Source organism: Stegodyphus dumicola, chromosome 12 (genome assembly GCF_044657685.1).
Source record: "Stegodyphus dumicola isolate Sdum_Otavi_A_Nest chromosome 12, ASM4465768v1".
Classification (NCBI taxonomy): domain Eukaryota; kingdom Metazoa; phylum Arthropoda; class Arachnida; order Araneae; family Eresidae; genus Stegodyphus; species Stegodyphus dumicola.
The window spans coordinates 8,740,970-8,762,107 of NC_140779.1; the positions used below are offsets into that span (position 1 = coordinate 8,740,970).

The following is a 21,138-nucleotide window of genomic DNA, read 5'->3' on the forward strand; positions in this document are numbered from 1 at the left end:
AAAGATAACAAATTCATTTATTATTGCCAATTAAATCATGCTTAATTCTTTCTGGAATTTTTTTGAGGAAATAAGTGCTTAAGATTTACTTCGTAATTTTTAATATACATATTTTGAGTTTTTATGCATTTTTGCCTTCTCGCGAAGTGAGAACTGAATTAATTAAATGAGAAATACTATATCGTCTGTGAAAAAATATTTCTATTTTGTTTTGTTTACTTAATTTCTTTTGTACATCGTTCTAGCTTTATTATAGTATTTAAATAGAACATGTGGCAACGATTAGATAATTCTTTAAATGATATAAATTTTGTGCATTTTGAGTTATAATATGAACGAAATATAATACTGTTAAGTGAACCTAGCGCCAGAGTGTCACTATGGTAAAGAAATAGAGTGAATTTTAAAGAATGCATTTATTCTATTGTGATTTATGCGCTGTCGGCGAAGTAGATTTAATTCAATCGAATAAGTTTAAACGAAATGCAATAAAAAATGCGTATAGTTTAATAGTCCGCACAAGGAAGTCATGTGGTGTTCACATCAGATTTTTTTAATAATAGAATAAGAGTATTTCTCTTAGGACAGCGCAAAAAATCCATTGTTTATTTTTCAGCGACATTTTGAAGAAAAAAAATATTTTTAATGCTGCAGACGATAATTAAACCTTATTCCAATTGGACGCCAGCCGCGTTTGTATTTAAAAATTAATATTTAAATTCATGAGGAAAATGAAAATCGTTATAAACCTGTGTGAACACCCTCTGTATACTAAATTATGAATAACAAAAAAGCAAAAAAAAAAAAAAAAATAGCTAGATTTGGCCCATATTACATTCCAACAAAGCAAACTGTCTATTGAAATGGAATATTCAATTTTTACCTCCAGAATAAAGCAAAGAAGGTATTCATTCTTTAATCTATTTTTGAACCTCTTTTCTTACAGACTAGTAGACGTTCTCTAGACTAGTACTCTAAAGCAAGATTATGTATTTTGGAAGCCGGAAATATCTATTACCATCAAATGCAACGAAGGATAATGGATCTTTTTGCATGCATTTCCAACGAAAATGATTATTTGTTTTTCAAAAAATTATGTATCTTAATGACAGCTAAAAAAGCAATCAAGTTGTTTCGCGATTCTCTGGTATCGAAGAAATGATTACATTCAGAAGACCAATGAATAATGTTACGGGCGAGCTCGAGAAACATAAATTCAGTATCAAGAGAATCGGAAATACCATACGCCCTAAAATTTCCTAAGCGAGCTGCTGAATTTCTGCGTTTTGTCGAAGTATCTGTATGAATTCCGGATCGTTTGTACTCTAAAAAATTGTCTTTGAGCGGACAAAAGACTTAAGATTAGCAAAATGTTAGGAGATTTCATTTGAAAAGAAAATACAGGGTGTTTATAAAGTCCCGCACCCATTTTGATGTTTACTAACTCATAAAATAATGAAGATATAAACAAACTTATGGCATTTATGGATGGAATAACTTATATATTTTCCTTTTCAGGTTTGAATATCTTTACTTTTGTAAATATCGTCGGCGCGTGTGGTTAATTTCAGATAATTTCATTTTCCGGTCTAAATATCTGTTCTTTTCTAAATATCGTCTGCTTATTAATTGCATTTTTCTCTCTTTTGTTTTTGGCATCTTTCTGGCATTGTTAATCGCCATAACGTGGGCCTATGGGGAACTGAAAACCCCCATGAATACCGTGAGGCACAAAAGGATTCCCCAAAGGTTAATGTGTGGTGTGGACTAATGCACGACCGAATCATTAGGCCTTTCTTTTTTACAGAAAAGACGGTCTCATCAGTCGTATACTTAGACATGTTGGAAAATTTTGTATTTCCACAACTAGAAGAGCTTCAGCCACATGTCTTTTAGCAACAAGATGGTGCACCAGCTCATTGGGATACCATCGTTCGTAGTTCTTTGAATGACCATTTTACAGGAAGGTGGATTGGGCGAGGAGGTCCAATTCCTTGGCCACCCAGATCACCTGATATAACGCCGCTGGACTTTTTCCTTTGAGGATTTGTAAAGGACAACGTTTACAGGAGGGGAGTGTCGAACATGGATGACCTAAAAGCCAGAATTACAACCGCAATAGCCTGTGAGGATGGCGACATGCTTGCCGGTACCTGGCGTGAAATTGAATATCGACTTGATATTCTCCGTGCGACGAAGGGGGCATACGTGGAAATTCATTGACAAGGGTCATGAAACTTTGAGTCTATCTAACCATTTATGTTATTAATTATAATCTATCTTTATTATTTTATGAGTTATTAAACATCAAAATGGGTCCGGGACTTAGTAAACACCCTGCATATTATTTCAGTTTTTGCTTGGAGCCCTCGAGAATATTTGACTGGAATTTTAATGATATATGTTTTTAGATGAATTCATGTAAACTTTCGAAACTTTCAATTTATAATTTGGAAATTTGCGAAAATAATGCATACCACTGTATAAGGAAATATATTTGCCATTAGGAAACTCTGGAAATGAAAATACTTGCAATATTCAGTTGAAAGTGGGATACTAACCAGCGTGAAATGCTAATTTAGACAGACAATGAATCTCAGATTAGTGCAGATTTTGAACAAAACTATCCATTTCGAATGCTAAAAACAGCATAACTTTAAAATTTACGATAGACAGGCCCGTGCTCCTGAAAGTATTTTTTTTTTTTTCCGTACAGTGTTGCCATTGCTCGCTTTGAAATCGTTGAGTTTGTTAACCAAAAACTCGTTAAAGTATTACAAAATTTGAAATAGATAATAAAACAAATTGGAAATTTAATATTCGGTTGGAGGAGGACTACGTTATTCAAAATGGGATGGCTCTAGGTACCGTTGTTTTTTCACAGTGCAAGAAACATTCATCCATTCATGCAGATTCTTCATTATTTAGTTTCTGTAAATATAATACTCCTACATGATGATAATATTTGGTGACTACAGTTTGACTGACGGAAGATTATCCAAACTCTTTTTATGTTTATATAAGTTGTTCAAAGTAGGTGGCTATGGGCCCTATTTATTAAATAATGATCTAGCTTTACGATTATTCGTATGAATTAATTGATTTATGTTGCTTTTCATAGTTATGTTCCATTATGTTGCTTCCATAGTTATGCGCATAGTTCTATAGTTATATTACATTATTTTGCTTCCATAGTTATGTCTATAGTTTCATAGTTATGTTCCATTATGTTGCTTCCTTTTTTGATTTGTGTAGATTTATGTTGCTTAATTTATGGTGATTTATATTGCTTTGATTATCACTCATCAGAATTTCCAATTTGTCGTCCAAATTTAGGGTGCAAATATAAAGCAAAAGTTTCGCGTCTCGCGCGCGTTAAATACTTGTAGAGTCATTAGGTTATTTTGATGCTGTAAAAGTGAAAAACGAGCAATGCCCTCGCTGTGACTTGAACCTGGACCTCTCAAATACACATCGAGTGTGCTTACCGTTACACCACGAAGACATGCAGAAAGGAGGGGAAAAATACTTATATAATCTGAGCTATGATGATAACGGGTGATGATTTCTTGTGAATTAAATCGCTCGGTGTTCATTGGCAGCGCAACTTATATACTCTCCTTCTTAAAGGGCGACTGAGGATTTTCTATAAATCGCCAAATCCTGCTCATCAATCATCTTCCACATATCCTGGATACAATCATCTTCCACCACATTTGTATTTTAGTTCGGGCGCCACTGCAGAGTCATTTTGGAAATTTTCGTAACAAGGAAATCGAAGAAATCTGCAATGCAATCGCCGGGACTCGAATCCGGACCTTTCTAATCCGCGCCGAGTGTGCTACCATTACGCCACGAAGGCATGCTGTAAAAGAGTGAGGAAATACTTTATATACTGATGCTGGTAGCACGTTCGCATAATAAACAAAAAACAAACCATAAAAGTTCACCTAAAGTGTGTCACGGAACGGCAGATCTTCACAAAATGCGCTTACCTTGTTCTGAAACAGGCAACTTCGATTCAATTCCCAACATAACCTCAAGCACTAAGGTAAAAACTGTTTATTTTTTCTTATTTTTAAGCATTATGTTCAGAGAATGTAAAAGGAACATTAAGAGAACCTTGCTATTGAAGAGCGTATTGAAAACGATTTTGTATTCTTACTCTTACGTCCATTTGGAAGACTTTATAAATAAAACAGCCAGATTTCCTTATTTTACAATATATGGAGTGTACTAACATACGTAATTCAGTTCTGTAATTTTTAAAACAAAATATATTTGTTTCACGACAGTCATCCTCATCGCGGATTTAATGGATGAATGCGCAGAAGATTAATTTTAGAAGATTATAGTTCATTCATCTTAGTCGCAGTGCAAAATAAATCTCTTTGTCAGTAGTTTCTAATATCTCGGGAGGAAAGGATATATTGCTTTCTGCAATTATTTTAAATTGACTTTCTTCATGTCTCGAATCCGCAAATAGAAAAAAATAAGTAAAAGTTTCGAAATCCTAGATACAAAATTTTTACGGGAAAGCTAGCTTTTTATTTATTTATTTATTTATTTATTTATTTTATTTTTATTTTTATTCTGTTTCATTGACTTGAAAGTTATTTGAGCGCCATTGCTCTTTTTTGCCATACATTTATATATATATATGTGATATACCAGCTTTATTTGTAGCTTAAATTATCAGACGATAAGTTTTAAAAAAAACAGGATCCATTTATTATTATTCAGGAGAAATAGCAATTACAAAATCAGATATCCGGAGTGAATAAAAAGAATTACTAATAACTTTTTGTATGAAGTTTACTGCATCGTGACATTTAAGAAAAAGCCCCGATATTCTTTTGCGAGTCCTTTTTTAGCCTCTGGAAAGGCGGAGCTTCCAAGAAAATGACGTCAGCCTCGTCAGCCAATCCAGTTCGCTTTAAATATTTCCAGAACATTCTATAACTGTACGTGTAGAAAAGGCGGGAAAAACAACTTGACTACGGGGCTGTGGATTTAATTCCACGTACTTTCAGATAAGAGAACGTCGCCATTAAAAATGAAAAGAACATACAGTTAGAATTTTAAGTGTATTCTTGACTATGGAATTTTATTATTACATATATATATATAGAGAGAGAGAAATATATATATATATATATATATATATATATTTCTCTTTCTAAAATAACGAAATAAGAAGTGAAACTTTCAACTTCAAATTATAATTCAACTGGAGCCCACCGGAACTGCATAGAACTGTTGATAGAAGAAACTGTTGTATCAACCGATATTTGTTCTGTAACCGATATTTTGTTCTGTTTATTCTGTAACGATAAATTTTTATCATTATCATTAATTTATTTTTTTATTATTTTATTTAATTTTTAATATAAGTTTAATAGGTCATTATTTATTGTTTTATAAAGTATGTTCTCCCTCCCTCCAGCATGCCTTCGTGGCATAACGGTAGCACGCTCGGCGCGTATTCGAGAAGCACAAGGTTCGAGTCCCGGCGAAGGAATTGCTCATTTTTCATGTACTCTTGCTTAAAAATAACCTAATGACTCCCCACTGGCACCCGAACTAAAAGGTGGGGGACAATAATTCGTCACCACCAGGATTTGGAGAATGAGTTCCCTAATCCCCAGTCTCCCTTTAAAAGGGGGAGTATGTAAGATATTTTCTCCATCCTTCCAGTATGCCTTCGTGGTGTAACGCCAGTATGCCTTCCTGGGCGGGTATTCGAGATGTCCAAGGTTCCAGTCCCGGCGAGGGCAATTCTCATTTGTCATGTCTCTTGCTTCAAAATAACCTAATAACTCTACAAGCAATGTTAAATATTCTTTTACTTTATCTTTCTAATAGTTATTTCTAATAGTCCCGACGAGGCATTGCTCATTTTTCATGTAGTGCTACTTCAAAATAACGTAATGTCGCTACAGCTCAACCAGAACTTAATTTAAATCACTCCATATTTATTGTTCTACTAGTTATTATTTTATTTATTTATTTTTGTCCATCGTTTGTAATGGCCTACTTAGACCTCCGCCCTTGTAATTCTAGAAATTAAATCCTGCGCTACCCATCAGCATTCTTTAATCGTAACAGTGTTTTTCGAGACATGGAATCTTATAATCATATTTTATCATCTGAATCTAATATTTGCGCTGCGTTAAGATAACGTCTTTTCATCCGCTCTTTTTCGTGGCGGATTCCGCAAGGAAAGATGTCGAGAACTGAGCCAGAAGATCGTGAATATGTTTATCCTTTGATAGAAGTCCTTAAGTTAAATGAAGATTTTGTTAGGCAATATTTGGGATGAATCCCTCATGCGTAGTGTAGTCGTGACTTGCTCACGTAAGTAACCGAAAATGATGAAAAAGGCCTCTCATAGTCACGTTTTTCGTGAAATTACAAACAATCATAGCTCAAAAAGCTTCAATTAAATATTTCCTCATCATTCTGGATTGAATTATTATTATTATTATTATTTTTTTTTTTTTTTTTTTTCTTTATTTTAAATTTCTAATCAATTCTAAAAGTCGCTAAAGCGTACTCTAATTGAAGTTGGATGGAATAAAGAATTAGGCGTAATATTCTAGGATGTAATCGTGTTTTATTTCACGATTCAATAAGGTTCTTTTATGATTATCCGAAAATACACTCTACAACAAAAAAAGTCGACGCACCAAGAAGGAATCATCCGATTGCTTTGGAATTTCGTATGCATAAATGTTTCGACCAAATATGTAAATGATTAAAATTTGGAGTCTAAATATGTAAATGATTGAAATTAATAGCGCGATCTCCAGCGCAGCGGAACCGTGCATCCAGCAGATGTATATAAGGAGCTATTCTTGGAAGGCGCCACAGATACCAGCAGCTAACCCTAAATTCCATTTCTGCGCCTACTTACGGAATCACCCATAGATGGCAGCATGTGGATTTCCTTCAGGTTTGCAGGGAAGTACTGCGATCATTTTTAAAGCAACAAATACACAATTTACCAACATATAAGAATAAGAAAATGAGGTCACGGAGCCGAGTAACAGAATGGGTGTATATGTTATATATTTATATACTTTTGGCGCCACCGATTGCACCAAAAAAGGAAGGTGCACAAGTACATATTGTAGCAGTTCTATATACAAAATGTCAACGTTCTGAGGCTACCGTTTTTGAGTTATGCGAGATATATACATACATACGTACGTATGTGCAGACGTCACGAAAAAATCTTATCTGAATCCATTTGAAATTCTTTTTACAACGTTTTGGGAAAAAGAGTCCTTTATTCTGTCCTTAAGTAGAAAAGTCACACAAAAATATCGCCAAATTCCATTCGATAGAGGTCGAAAGGGATATTTTTGTTGAAATATGATGCCTGAAGATTTTCGCGATTAAAGTACTTCCGTTACTTTGTAACAAGGATGTAAAAAGCTTTCCTCAATTTTTCAAATTATGAATCAATTTTAAAAATAATATTGTAAGTTACATTTCATTCATTTTCTGTTAAATGGGAAGGAAAATCATTTTAATTAATATTAATCGTAATTGAATTTTATAACTTGTGGAGTTCCTCACTTTGTAATTCTAAGTTAATGTTGGAAGTAAAGAATCTAAGAACTGATAAGCGAATAATCGCTTGAGTTCGGTGACAAGAAACAACAAGATAGAAGGGTAACTAACCCCTTATTATTTCAATAAGATTTAACAAAACTCCGCCTGGGAGTGTACAAACAAAGCCCGCACTTCGGCTTGAACTTAAAAGACTAAAAATTAAACTAAAACTAAGATTAACTAAAGAAATATAGCCGAAGCTAATAATATTCAAATCGAGTTGGCCCCTTAACTTATTTAACTACGAAGCTTAGCAAGGGCCTGAGTACGGCCGAGCGTAATAACAGCTTTGAAGAGAGAGAGTGGCCAAAAAGGCAGACGCGCGTAAATCAGAAACTCTGATTCTCTCTGCCTCTGTAAGTAACTTCGTGGTTTAAATACCGCTCCTCCTCATTAAATATTCAGCAAGATTCCAAAACTACGTTCTGGCCGGAAGTAGTAATTTGAAGTTAAGAATTTGACAGGAAAGTAACTTAAAATTTAACTCTTAATAAAATTAACATAATCCTTACAAACTATTTCGTCTCTTATAGCATTAAAAAGACTTTTAATTTCATAACTATATTATGAAAACTTTAATTGTTTAGACATAGTTGTTGTCAGATTGTTTAGACATAGTTGTTGTCAGATTTTGAAGGGGTAGAAGTGTATTTTTTTATATAATTACAATTTACAGAACATTCTCGTTTCTCTGATAGGTTCCAAGAACTTTTTTCAAGACGCATTAGTTCCTTTGTCAGACGAAACCCACGGAGGGGAAGATGTTCCTATTTACGCTACAGGTCCCATGGCCCACCTGTTCCGCGGTGTTGTGGAACAAAACTACATTCCTCACGTGATGGCTTATGCTTCTTGCATTGGCAGGAACAAGCAGCATTGTCAAAGGATAGGAGAGAGGCTTCCTCTTACGAGCGATGAAAATGGCGGATTACAACGAAAGCCATCGTGGATTTTAATTGCACTCATTACTTTTCAGTTCCTTCTTAGGAGGAACATTTTTTCCCTACAATGACGTTCTGGTTTATATTTTTAAATAGTACTTAAACGTGGATTTCTCATAATTAGTACATTCCTTGTCTACATTCAAAGCAATTTAATATTTAATATTTTTTGCATGTTTTTCATTTTGCTGTTAATCACAGAAGAAAAAGTTAAAATTCTTTCTTCATTAGAAAGAAAATATGTTTAGAGTATTTACAAAGTTTAATAACGGGGTTTTCAAACTTTCGAAATTTAAAAATAGATTGCAAACATTATAATAAAGCTTTCTTAGGTGCTGTACAGATTTCACTAGCTTGCAGTTTTTAGAATTTTGCTTAGAATCAAAGCAATTGGTACCAAGCAAAATTAACTGCAGTTGTCTATAACTATGTAAACCTTAACGGTTTTCCATTGGTGTAATATTTCTTGGCTTCAAATACCGTAATTTTGATAGCAAACATTCCTTGTTGTTTTGGTTTAAAATTTTTAAATCCTTCGCTTGTGGAATTACTATTTAATAAATATGAATGGTTACGTTTAAAATTAAGGAAAGGTTACTACAGAGGCTGTTCACACTTTTTTTAGACGATGTATATTGTATTCACGAAACTAAATTACGTAAAATTCTTGCGCTTTAAATGTTCTATTTGACATCCCTTATTCTGAACTATCTTTCGACATCGCAATTTCCAGGATAATAATGCCTTTTGAAGTGGTAGAAGAGGTATTCTATCCCATTCCTCCCGAACAGCTTTCCAGAGTCCTGTTAGGGTTTGGGGACAACGTTTGGATAATGCAGTTTTTAAAAGTCCGAAAGCACAAAATTCCATAGCTGACACATCGGGAGATTGAGTAGGGATATCAGTGAAGGGTATGGCCTTGATACCAGTTTTTTGTTCCATTTCTTTTAGGAAATTTACAGTGGATTTTGATGTGTGACTGCTAGTTTTGTCCTGATGGAGTCTCACAGATGGATGGCACTGTGGATAAAGCGATGGTATTTCATTCAGAAAAATTGGCGATAACATATGTTCCTGATAGTATTTGTAGTTAATCTTGATATTTTTTTTTGCACTCTCTTTATTTTTCACTTGCCATTATAAAAAAAACCAGCAACAATCATGAATCCCGTTGAAAAACTTTCTTTCGATTCTTTGAACCATGTACTTAAATTTTTTTTCTCCCCTTTTATGATAATAAACGGCTCTTTTTTTGTCACAATCATTTAAATCGTTGCTGCAAAAGAAATAATTGCAATTGTACTATGTTTTTAATATTTTTCACCCATGCTTCATCTATTGTGACAATTATTTTCCATTTTTCTTTGGATAAGTGTTTCTCAAACAGAATTCTGCAGCTTGTCCTGCATTGAGCGATATGCTTCGGAAGAAGACGATGCACATTGCGGTTTTCGCTTTCTCAAGATTTAAATCAACGTTTATCATTTTGTTTACAGTGGACACCGAGCATTTTAATGATTTTACAACTGTCCTTTGGCTAGGGGGATTTTCTTTTAACATTAAACAACGTACCTTTGCAATAGTTGAAAATGTCCGTTTTTTCCTTCGATACTTGTTTGGAATTTTTGTCCCGCTTGAGGCTCCAATTCGACGTTTTTTTTCCTTTCTTGTTGATAATATTACCTATCGACGCTTTAGATATCACAAAACCATAACTCTCACATCGTTTTTGGATAACGGAATATGCATATTTCTCTTCCGAAAGAGCGTCAATGTAGCCTTCGAACCACTGCTTTGTTAAATTCGCCATTTTGAATAAAAACCAAACTTTCAAGCCACAGACGATCATTTTGACTTTTAAAAACATAGTACAATTGCAATTATTTCTTTTGCAGCAAATGATTTTTTATTACCGCTTACCAAAATCGTCTAAAAAATGTGCGAACAACCTCTGTATTATATAGAGAAAGAAGGTTTTATCCGTATAGGATTTTTGATTTTTCAAGAAGCAAAATTATTCTGTGTTGTAAGCCGAAAATATATCGTTTAATTACGTAATGTAAATTTAAAAAGGAAGGAGTAATTTCACTGTATAAATCAAAAATCAAAAAGGCTACAATTAGGAGCTAAAAAATTTCAAAAGCTTTGGAAGAATTTTGACTGACAGTAACATTTTTAGCTAAAGTTAATGGATTTTGGTAAATGTAGTTTTTCAAGGAATATAATTCACCATTTTAAGATGCTACTTGAATAATTTGAGAGGAACTAATATTAAAGAACAGCAATGATTAATTATTTATGATTTAGTTATTTTTCGTTTTCGGATCTAGGATTCATGTTCTCTGATGTAAAACTTTAAAATTTTCTCAACTTAGTTCAATGTATGTTACTCTCAACCCACTAGGAATTTTACAGATTCTCAAAGAATTAAAGTATGAAATAATTAAGAACTGAACTACAAAATATTTTATTAACGTTAGAGAAAATATCCTGAAAGTTCAACTTATGCAGAATCTGAGGAGTTTTACAACTAATAAGAGGGGGGGGGGGGAACAAAGGAACGACAGCGAAAGTCTGTGAAGCTTTTAAGAAGAGAATTTTCTGTGTGTAGCTGAGAAAAAAAAAAATAAAAGCTTTATCAATCCTTAATAGTCAGAATTTCAGTAGGAAAAGCTTTCAAATAAAATATTGTACCAGAACCCTCTTATGGACATAATATTATTTAACTTGTTATTAATCTTTTGTTTAGGAAGTAATTAAAACTTCTCTTGTTTTACTATTTTGAGCAATTTTTTGGAAAATGAAAATACAGTAAACCCCCTTAAAACGAACTGGGTTAAAGCGAACATTCGGTTAACGGGAACAAAATTTCGGTTCCGGCAGTGATGTTCCAGAGGAAGTTTTTTCGGTCAACGCAATTTCGGTTAGCAAGAATTACAAACTGCTTCTTTGTCTGTTGCGTCGTTAGATTGCATTTAACTCTAACTTTTCAAAGTTTTTCAAATTTTTTTTCTTGTCGTTTCTTTGCTAGGACTGCGTTTAGAAATTTTTCGTCCCGTGCAGTCGAAAACCTCACAGAATGCACTGTGTTCTTTAAAACATAGCCCAGGATGAGTAAACTCCTCGACAAGCGCGATCATTACGTCGATGATGTAGAGTTTGTAGTAGATGACGACGTTGCCGTGCAATGCTTCAGTCAAAATCTGATCTTCAGTTGTATCTGAAGTGCAAGAAATGTCATCAGAAGAAAATTGGGGATGACAGTGTCATTCCGCCCATTAGCTAGGAAATGTTACACGCCTTGGACACTGCAGAACATTTTGCTGCAACATCAGAACTGACTCTTATTTTTACGGAAGCCATGAGTACCACTGGCTGTGAAGTTGATGACCTGCGAACGCATTTTCTCAGTTCACAGTACAGTAATTAATACAGCACTGTAGTGCTTTTATGGCGGCATACATAATATACTGTAGTACTGTAGGGTTCCTAACTCCTATTGTCCTAAGATGAATGCTAAGGAACCTCGTGAACTACGTAGCGACTAGTCGCTGAGTTTAGAACAACTAAGACGTAGACTCGAGAAGGGTTAAATTACCCTTTTATTGAATCAAATAAGAATAACACTCTGCCCCTTCTCGGGATTACAGGAAGCCTGTACTTTGGCTTTAACTCAGAATAAGAAATAAGAAACTAAACTATAATTAACTCAACGAGACTTAGCCGAAGCTAAACACAAGTATCTAACGTAGTTGGTCCTTAATTTAAACTAGCCGGCGAATATCAAAAGACACGTATAATACGGCCGAGCGTGACAGCTTCAAGAATGACTTAAGAAGGCAGAGCACTCTCTATCGCAGTTAGTTGAACCTTCCTTAAATTTCTTCTTCTAACTCATTTGCATTCAACGTGATTATAAAACTCATTCTGGTAAGGAGTTATAAGTGGAAACAAGAATTGATAGGAAAGGTTTTCAAAATTAAAATAACTACTATTAAATTAAAATATACCTTATAGTACTTACGTAACTATGTACTGTAAATGGTTAATATGTAAAAAAAATTATTCCGAAAATAATATTGAGACCCTAGTTAACCCAATTTTTTTTTTTAAACCCGAAGACTTGATTTTTTGGTTCCCTGAGATTCGTATTAACGTGGGTTTACTGTACTTAGTTGTGTTATGAGAACAGAAATCGGTTGTTCCTTAATATATATACAGATCCGAAAATCTAAATTCTGCAGAATTCAGGCATTTCAATAAAAAATTTTTTTTTTTGCTAACTATCATATTTTATGAAATTTATTTCCTAGGAATTGCGTAGTATTAGTTAAGCGATTTAACTTCCTTGCAGAGTTACGAAAAACATAAAAACTTAACTCATCTTACATCATCATTATCACATTATTTCCTTATTCCTAAAGGGAGAAATGTGTACTTAAATTACCACGTGAGATATACAGAAAGGTGACCCTTTCTTAGTTTATAAAATCTTTATTTTGAAATAAGGAAAGATGATAATACGTATTGTCTTTATTTTTATTTCTGCACGTTTAGTTTTATATACTTATTCCGCATATATGTTTGCATAATATTATTACAGAAATGTGGGATTTATGATCGAATTTTAACGCACAGAAATGCATATTTAATGACAATGTACTTAGCGTAAAAGATTAGTAGATTTTCTTTGATTGTGCAGTAAACTGTTCAAAATCTTTTACATTTAATTACGCAAGTGGAATCCAAATTTTATTTTTTATTTTTGAGGTTTTGCGTATGGTTGAGTTGATTAAAGAATGTAAAGATTAAAGAGGTATTTGTCTTAGAATGACTTTTTTAAATCATATCATAAAGGTGTTTATTTATTTATTTATTTATTTACGTCTTTTACAATTACTTTAAACGGTGGTAGTTTTCCTGGTTGAATGTTTGTGCCATTTAATATGAGACAGGATATTTTTTTTAAAAAACATATAACAGTTTTTCCTGTCATGTGTAGATTTTTCGAGAGTTTCTCTAAAATAATGTCTATTAAAATTCATATGAATTTTTATACTTCTCTAATGTCTCTATACATTCCTCTTTCACAATCATATAGTCTTTGATTTCTTAATATTTTTTCAAGAAACATTGACTAGTGAAATTTCTTATGAATTCACAGTAATAGTAGAACTGCTTATATGTATCTTTTAAATGACATCGATGTTTTTCGGAAGAACGATATGTATCCAAGATTTTCTGTTACAGAACACACAATATTTTTAAAACTAGAGGGTTTTGAATAGCTTACTGCAAAATATACATTTTCAAAATTTAGTATTACATTATTCTGTTATGTTTGTGTATAGTTCTTCTTTTTGTTTAAATACATATTTATTCATCCATGTGTATTATTTGTTTTAATTCTAAATTGTTTAACTTGAACGTGTTTCGTATTTTTGTAATTATAATTACTTGTTTCACTTGTTCATGTAAAGTGACTTTTTGTGAAGTTTTTCATTATTTGATACCTTTTTTAGCGCAATAAAGCATATCTTATTCGATTGTTTTCTTGTACAAAATAGTTTTAATGGAGAAAGATGACATACTGAGCAGCTGTAAGAGGCCTTAATTTTGAAACGCCGCTGTGTCCAAATATGATACCTCGTGAGGAAGCATGTTTTGGGCTTCTATTTACGTATGTTCGTTTTAGGAATAATTTTGATCTTCAAGATGCACCAAGTTCTGAAAAGCCAGTTGAAGCTGATGAAGACACAGTAAAGGCATTAATTGATGCAAACCTGCGAATAACAACTCGTGAGATTGCCCAGAGATTAAATTTATAGAATTCGACCGCTCATGCAGGGGCGTAGCTAGAGGGGGAATCTGTCCCCGGGCGCGTAATGGCAGACCGCACATTGAGTTGAACAGTGTTAAACGAATGTCGCATACTGCGCATGCCCAGAAAACAATTTGGCGTAATTACTATGTTGGCGCGATTTGAAAAGAAGATAAATATGGTATATGGTAGATGTATCGCCATCTAATTGTAAACAAATCTGGCGTTTAAATCTTCGTAGAGTATAATGTAAATGTAAATTAATTACTGTGTTAAAATACTATTTTTTACTATACTACTCAAACGACTAGAAAGCTGAAATTATTGCGAAGTAATGTGAAGCAGTGTTTACATTCAAAATGTAAAATATAATACTTATGAAATTCTGCACATTCCTTTGGAACTGTACAAATTTTCGTTCAGAAAAAGACTGAAATTTAGGATATATTAGTTGAAAATGTATTCATTATAGTACTTTTAAGCAATAAAAACAATTCAGGATTTACCATACGTTCCATTCGTACATACATAAAGAAACACTGAGGAATATAAGAAGTGCTTGCAAATAACACTGAAGAAATTTTACAATTCTTTAATGCTAGTTATTAAATTCTTTGAAATGAGAAAATAAAAGCGCGAATATACGCTAACAAACTAAGCGAGATACTCCAGTTTACAAATACTGAATTGTAACATGTAAACAAATTACATTTAAATAACGAATTATTACGAACATATGTTAACAAATATTAAATGCACTGTTATTGACAAATTAAAATGAAACATATATTAGAAAAATAAGCAAGTGCAATCGGCATGGACGTTAAAATAAATAATAAGCAAAGTTCCACAACATTGCAATTTTAAACATCACTCGAACACACTAGACAGCCATGGAGATCACGAATAAGCTAACGTAGGGTTGCTTAGTCGCCAATATTTCTCCCCGCGCCAAAGGTACACCATCAAGCATGCGCAGTAAGCGAAATTCGCTTAACACTGTTCAACTCAATGTGCGGTCTGCCATTACGCTCCCCGGGCGCAGAATCCAAGGGGCGCCAAACTGAAGTTACGGCATTTTAGAATTAAATGTTTTCCATCCTTGGCAAGCAGTAGGGGCGCGAAATCTTCAGTTGTCCCTGGGCGCTGAAAACCCTAGCTACGACTCTGCGCTTATGATCATTTGAGAAGCCTATGTTTAATCTCAGAGCTCGACAGATGGATTCCTCGTGTTCTTAAGCTCTCCATCACCTCTAACTGACCTTCCTTCTAGAACGTGGTGCATCTTCAAGATCAAAATTGCCGGATCGAAATTTTGCAAACCGGTTTTGGTGCTAGCGTTCTGTCAATATCTCTTCTCCATACACATCGGATAATTTTTTTCTTGTTTGAACAGCATTTTTACCTTTCCAGCAGTAAAAAAATAAAATATACCAAACAATACTGCTTTTTAATTTCCAAATTTGAAAGGGCACCGGCCAAAAACTACTGCGTAGAATCCTTCGAACTTTTTTACAAACAAGCTTTCAGCTATCAAAATATATAATGACTATGCGACTTAAATGTTAAGTTGGCTGTGAAAGAATGAAATTAAGCCCTCTGTTCGGGAAAAAAAAAAAAAGAAAAGAAAAGAAACGGAAATAACAGCTCAATACATACTTAAAAAACAGCTCAATACATTTGTAGAGTTCACTTGATTAACTCCTGTGTGAGAACTGCAAGAGTACTTACTGCGCAGAAAAAAGAAGGGTTAAAAGTACCCTTTATTACACTCTTTAAAAATTTAACAATGACGCTAACAAACTACGCCTCTGCTTGGGCGGTAACTGAAATCAAAGAATTAACTAAAGATTTGAAGATATGTACCAGTAGTAGAGCTAATTTATAGTGCTCAGATAATTCCTCTTTCTTAAACCCCCATCGAAAACTAGTAACAGCAAGTAAATGCAGTTAAGGGGACAGTGGACGATGATTTTAGTAAAAATCGACAAAAAATTGGGAAATAAAAATTTCACATGATAATATTCGTCGGTTTTAACTCTATCGTCTACAAAAAACCGCTTTTATGTAAAATTATTTTTAAAGAAGTTATAAGCGTTGGAATACGCTTGTTAACGTTTTTTTTTTTTTTTTTTTTTTTTTTTTTTTTTTTTTTTTGTGAGATTTAAAGGGACATTTAAATGTCAATAAAAAGGTTAACAAACATTTGAGAAACATTATTTTAATTTCTGCGACACTATTTTTACTGTTAGTAAGATATAAATGTGTAAGTTACGCAGACATTATAAATACCCAACAGATGTCTTCTTCTTCTTCTTTTTTTTTTTTTTTTTTATAAGAAACCTAAATCTCATTCATGAAAAACAAATCAACAGTAAATGCTTTATCCAAACTATTTCCAGTGTATCAATGACTAGCCAGTAATCAGCTTTTAGCAAGATCCATATCTGAAAAAATACAAAACACTAACGAGAGTTCACATAGCGACATTTGGAAGAACTGCCCAAAGGAAACATTTTTATTGAAAACAGACTCGAAATAGCTGTTATCACAGCAATTAGTGACTTCAATTTTGAGTGTTTTAATACTTTAGATATGGAACATAAAGATATATTCATGTTCAATATCTATTGGACAGAGGCAAGATAAATGTCGCATACATCGAAGCAAAAAGAGGGTTCGACTGGATACAAGAAAAGAATTACCAAAAAAATTATGTAAGGTAGGTAGGTATACATAATGAAAATGTAAATGCGGAAGAGGAAACATATGGTGCAGGACGTTTTTAAAGTGATTCTTAGTTTTAAAAAAAAGTATTTGTGTGAATTTACTGAAAGTGTTCGAGAAAATTTCTAAAATATTATTTAGTATTTCTTACCATTCTACGATTTTATTACTAAAACCATTATTTATGCATACGTAAAATAATGTTAAAATATTTTATATTAACTAAAATCATATATTAGGACATGTTAAGATGTAAATAGGTAAGGGTAAAAATATTCTTAAAATGTATTTTTCTCATAATGAAATTTTCGCGATTATTACATCTTCAAAATGCTCCATGCACTTTATTTTATGTTCAAAATGACTGTAATTTGTAATTTAGATTCCCATTTATGCATATAACAAAAATTGGTATGCATTTTTGAAAGCGAATTCATTAAGAGGATAAAAGTCCAATTAAAGTGGGAAATTTTGCCCAAAATTCAGGTATATGTGAAAGAAATATTAATTAAAAACTAACATTTTATATGCAATTCACTAATTGATACCAAGTTGTGTTTGCAATGCATTTTTAATAAAAATAAAACAAAAATAACAAGAAACAGAAAAAAATTAAGTCGCATGGAGCATTTTGAAAAAAATTTTAAAAATTCAAAAGAAATTTGAAAAAAAAATTAAATTGCAATGATCCAGAATTTTTTTTTCAAAGATATTTGATATAATTATAGTAAAATATACATGCATGCAAAATTTCATAGTTCTATGACAATAATTAAAAAAAAGTATTTGAACGTCCACTGTTTCTTTAAGCCACGCGAACCAGCAATAACTCTGGGAGCAGTCGCTTACGCAACAGAGGTGACGGCAATAGCCTAACTCTCTCTCTGTAACTTTTCTACTGAACCTCGGTTTTAAACTTTTTGTTCAAGCTAGAATTTGCATTCCTTCACGCGCGCTAACAAATTTAAATATCCCGGCATCGACAATTAGAGGAGTGAAAGCTTATAGGAGAGAATAACAAATTAAATAAAATTGGTTATTTAAAATAAATATAGATCCCTACACATTAATTAAAATAAAATTTCATTCAAATTCAATTTCATTCTGGACGATTAATACCTTTAATAATATACATCATATTCCACATATATGTCATAAAATTCATAATTTCAGTTTTTTTTAATTAGTACTTTTTACAAAGTCAAATATTATATTTCTTATAAATATCAGGTAAAATGATGGTGATTACTGGTAAATAGTAAAATACCACCGTGTCATGCTTTATTACTTAAATACGAGCAACTTATACCGGAGTTCGTTCAGTGTTGCTATCAACAAATTAACGCTATTGTTTAACCAATGAGAAAAGAAAGAAAATGAGTTTGTTAATTATACACTTTTTACAAATGGTGTTTTGAAATAGTACATTTTCAGAAATTGAGCATTTTGTAAATTCCCATCGATATCAAAATATGGGCAGGTAGAAACACAGATAAAATACAAGAATATTGTCAAAACATTTTCTTTTCTGTCACAGCTGGTGCATTGACTCTCTATCAGCTTCAGTACATTACTACTCCATTGGTATGTCATTAAAGCTTCAACAAATAAAATATATTTCGGTAATAGATATTTAATGATGATTACTATTTCGCATATTAGTGTTACTTATCACGAAACACACTGCATCGTAATTATGCAATCGAGGCCTAAAATTTGGGAGCAGCAGTTTCTCTGTAGAAAGGAATAGTATAGAAACTGAGGATGAACTCGAACTTATATGGCATATAATTTATAATGTTGTTTTAATAAAGTGGGGGATTGTTGCGAATTATTTTTGAAGGAAAACTGTCCTCTGCGCTAACCATTTCTGTGGGATTCATTTTATGGACTTCAGGGTACTTTGGTGGCGTTAAAATGGCCAACTTTGGTGATACAGTAGTGCCTCACACAACGAACTTAATTCGTTCCAGGAGCAAGTTTGTTATGCGAAAAGTTCGTTATGTGAAACGCGTTTTCCCATAATAATACATGTTAAAAAAAATAATTCGTTCTGTAGCATAAAATATGCTAAGATGACATAAAAAAAGATAAATTTTTTGTTATTATTTTTATTTAGATACATCTAAAAACATAATTAAAAAAAAACACACATTTTTTTAATTTTAAGACAGACTAAGTAGAGTCTACCGAATCTTGCACATCTTCATCCATTTTCTGCTTTTTGGCCGATGGTTTCATGAAAAACCTGTCCAAAGTCGTTTGTTTTTCTCTTTTCTCCAACATCTTCCGGAAATAACGGACAAGAGTATCGGAGTAAAGATCGTTGATCCTGTTTGCTTCAGCTGAATCCGGATAGTGGGCATTGATAAACTCCTGAACTGCTTTCCATTTGACCAGGATGTTCTTGATGTCAGCATTTGGGATTGGTTGATTGTTTGATTGTTGCTCCTCGTTATCAGATGACGCTTCCCTTTGAGCATTGTCCTGTTGCTGGACCAGAAGTGTTTGGAGCTCGTCAGTTGTCAGCTCTTCTTCGTGTTCCTCAATAAGCTCCTCTACCTCTAATTCCAACCTTTGGGCCACTGTGATGATGTCCTTCACTACTTCTGTGTCATCAACTACTGCTTCTTCCTGGGTCCACGAAGGCACAAGCATCTTCCAAGCAGAAATGAGAGTCCTTTGTGACACTTCTTCCCAGGCCTTCTGTATAAGTCGTGTATAAGTGTGAAACGAAGTTCATTGTATGAATCATGAAATGAAGTTCGTTGTGTGCAGCGTTCGCTGTGCGAGGCCTTCTTTATGCGAGGCACCACTGTATATCACATGCTTTAGATGGCAAACCATATATTTAGCTTTTCGAAATTTATCTGTGTCAACTGTAAGTGGAGTTATCGACAATTTTACGAAGTAGGTAGAACCGAAAGCGAACATTTCAGCCATAGAAAGCCGTCTTCAAAAACAAGAAATCTCTTGTTTGTAAAATTAACTAAAACAGCAAATTTAATGTTCAAAATTACATTTTGAGTCATTGTATTGTATAAGATATTTCTCCCGCGTTCTTAGCATGCCTTTGTGGTGTAGAGGTCTGCACGCTGGGCGCGTATTCCAGAGGTCCGTGGTTCGATCCCGGCGAAGGCGTTGCTCATTTTTCACTTTTCCTGCTTCCAGTAAAGCAAAAAAGCTTCTAAGTAGCGCCCGAACTAAAAGGGTGGTAGATGATGATTCTCCAGACCGATGATTTGGCGACTAGGTCCGTTAGAACCCAAGTCGCCCTTTAAAAGGGGGAGTGTATAAAGTATTTCTTCCGCCTTCTTAACATGCCTTCGTAGTGTGGTTGTCTGCACACTGGGCGCGTATTCCAGAGGTTCGTGGCTCGATTCCCGGCGAGGGCGTTTCTCATTTTTCATTTCTCCTCCTCCAAAAAATACCTAATGTCTGTACAGTGGCGCCCGAATTAAAAGGGTGGTGTATGATGATTCTCCACCCCCCAGGATTTGGCGATTAGGTCTTCTAAAAGCCAAGTCGCCATTTAGAAGGGGGAATATATAAGGCATTTCTCCCGCCTTCTTAGCATGCCTTCGTAGTGTAGTGATAAGCACGCTGGGCGCGTATTTCAGAGGTCCGTGGCTGGGTTCCCGGGGAAGACGTTGCTCATTTTTCACTTCTCCTGTTTCCAAAACATACGTAATGTCACTACAAGCTTTTCTAAATTTATCTGCTTTTATGTCCGTCAACTTTAAGATAAGTTACTGACAATTTTGCGAAGTAGGAAGAAAAGAAAGAGACCATTTCAGCCGCAGAAAGTGGTCTTCGGAACTGGAAGTCTCTGTTAACTAAAAGCGCAAACTGAATGTTTAAAATTACATTCTGAGTCCTGTGTGAGTCACTGTAAGGTTTTGAGATAATAATAATAATTTAGAAAATAGGGGTAATCAAATACAATTACAATGGACGAATTCAAAAGCGTGTCAGCTCTGTGCTTCGAAAATAAGAAAAATTAATCTCTTTCCTTATACGCTGCAAAAT

At 33.6% G+C, this 21,138-nt stretch overlaps 1 protein-coding gene across 2 annotated transcripts in view; it reads left to right on the plus strand.

Moving 5' to 3' along the window:
- The window catches only part of LOC118189222 (alkaline phosphatase, tissue-nonspecific isozyme-like), a 237,469-nt gene extending 223,357 nt beyond the window's left edge, over positions 1 to 14,112 (plus strand). For both annotated transcript variants that reach the window (XM_085827457.1, XM_085827456.1), the window contains exon 8: positions 8,319 to 14,112. In XM_085827457.1, the coding sequence (XP_085683583.1) occupies positions 8,319 to 8,632 (314 nt within the window). In that variant the 3' untranslated portion in view covers positions 8,633 to 14,112. The remainder of the gene's footprint in view (positions 1 to 8,318) is intronic.
- The last annotated feature ends 7,026 nt before the right edge of the window (positions 14,113 to 21,138 follow it).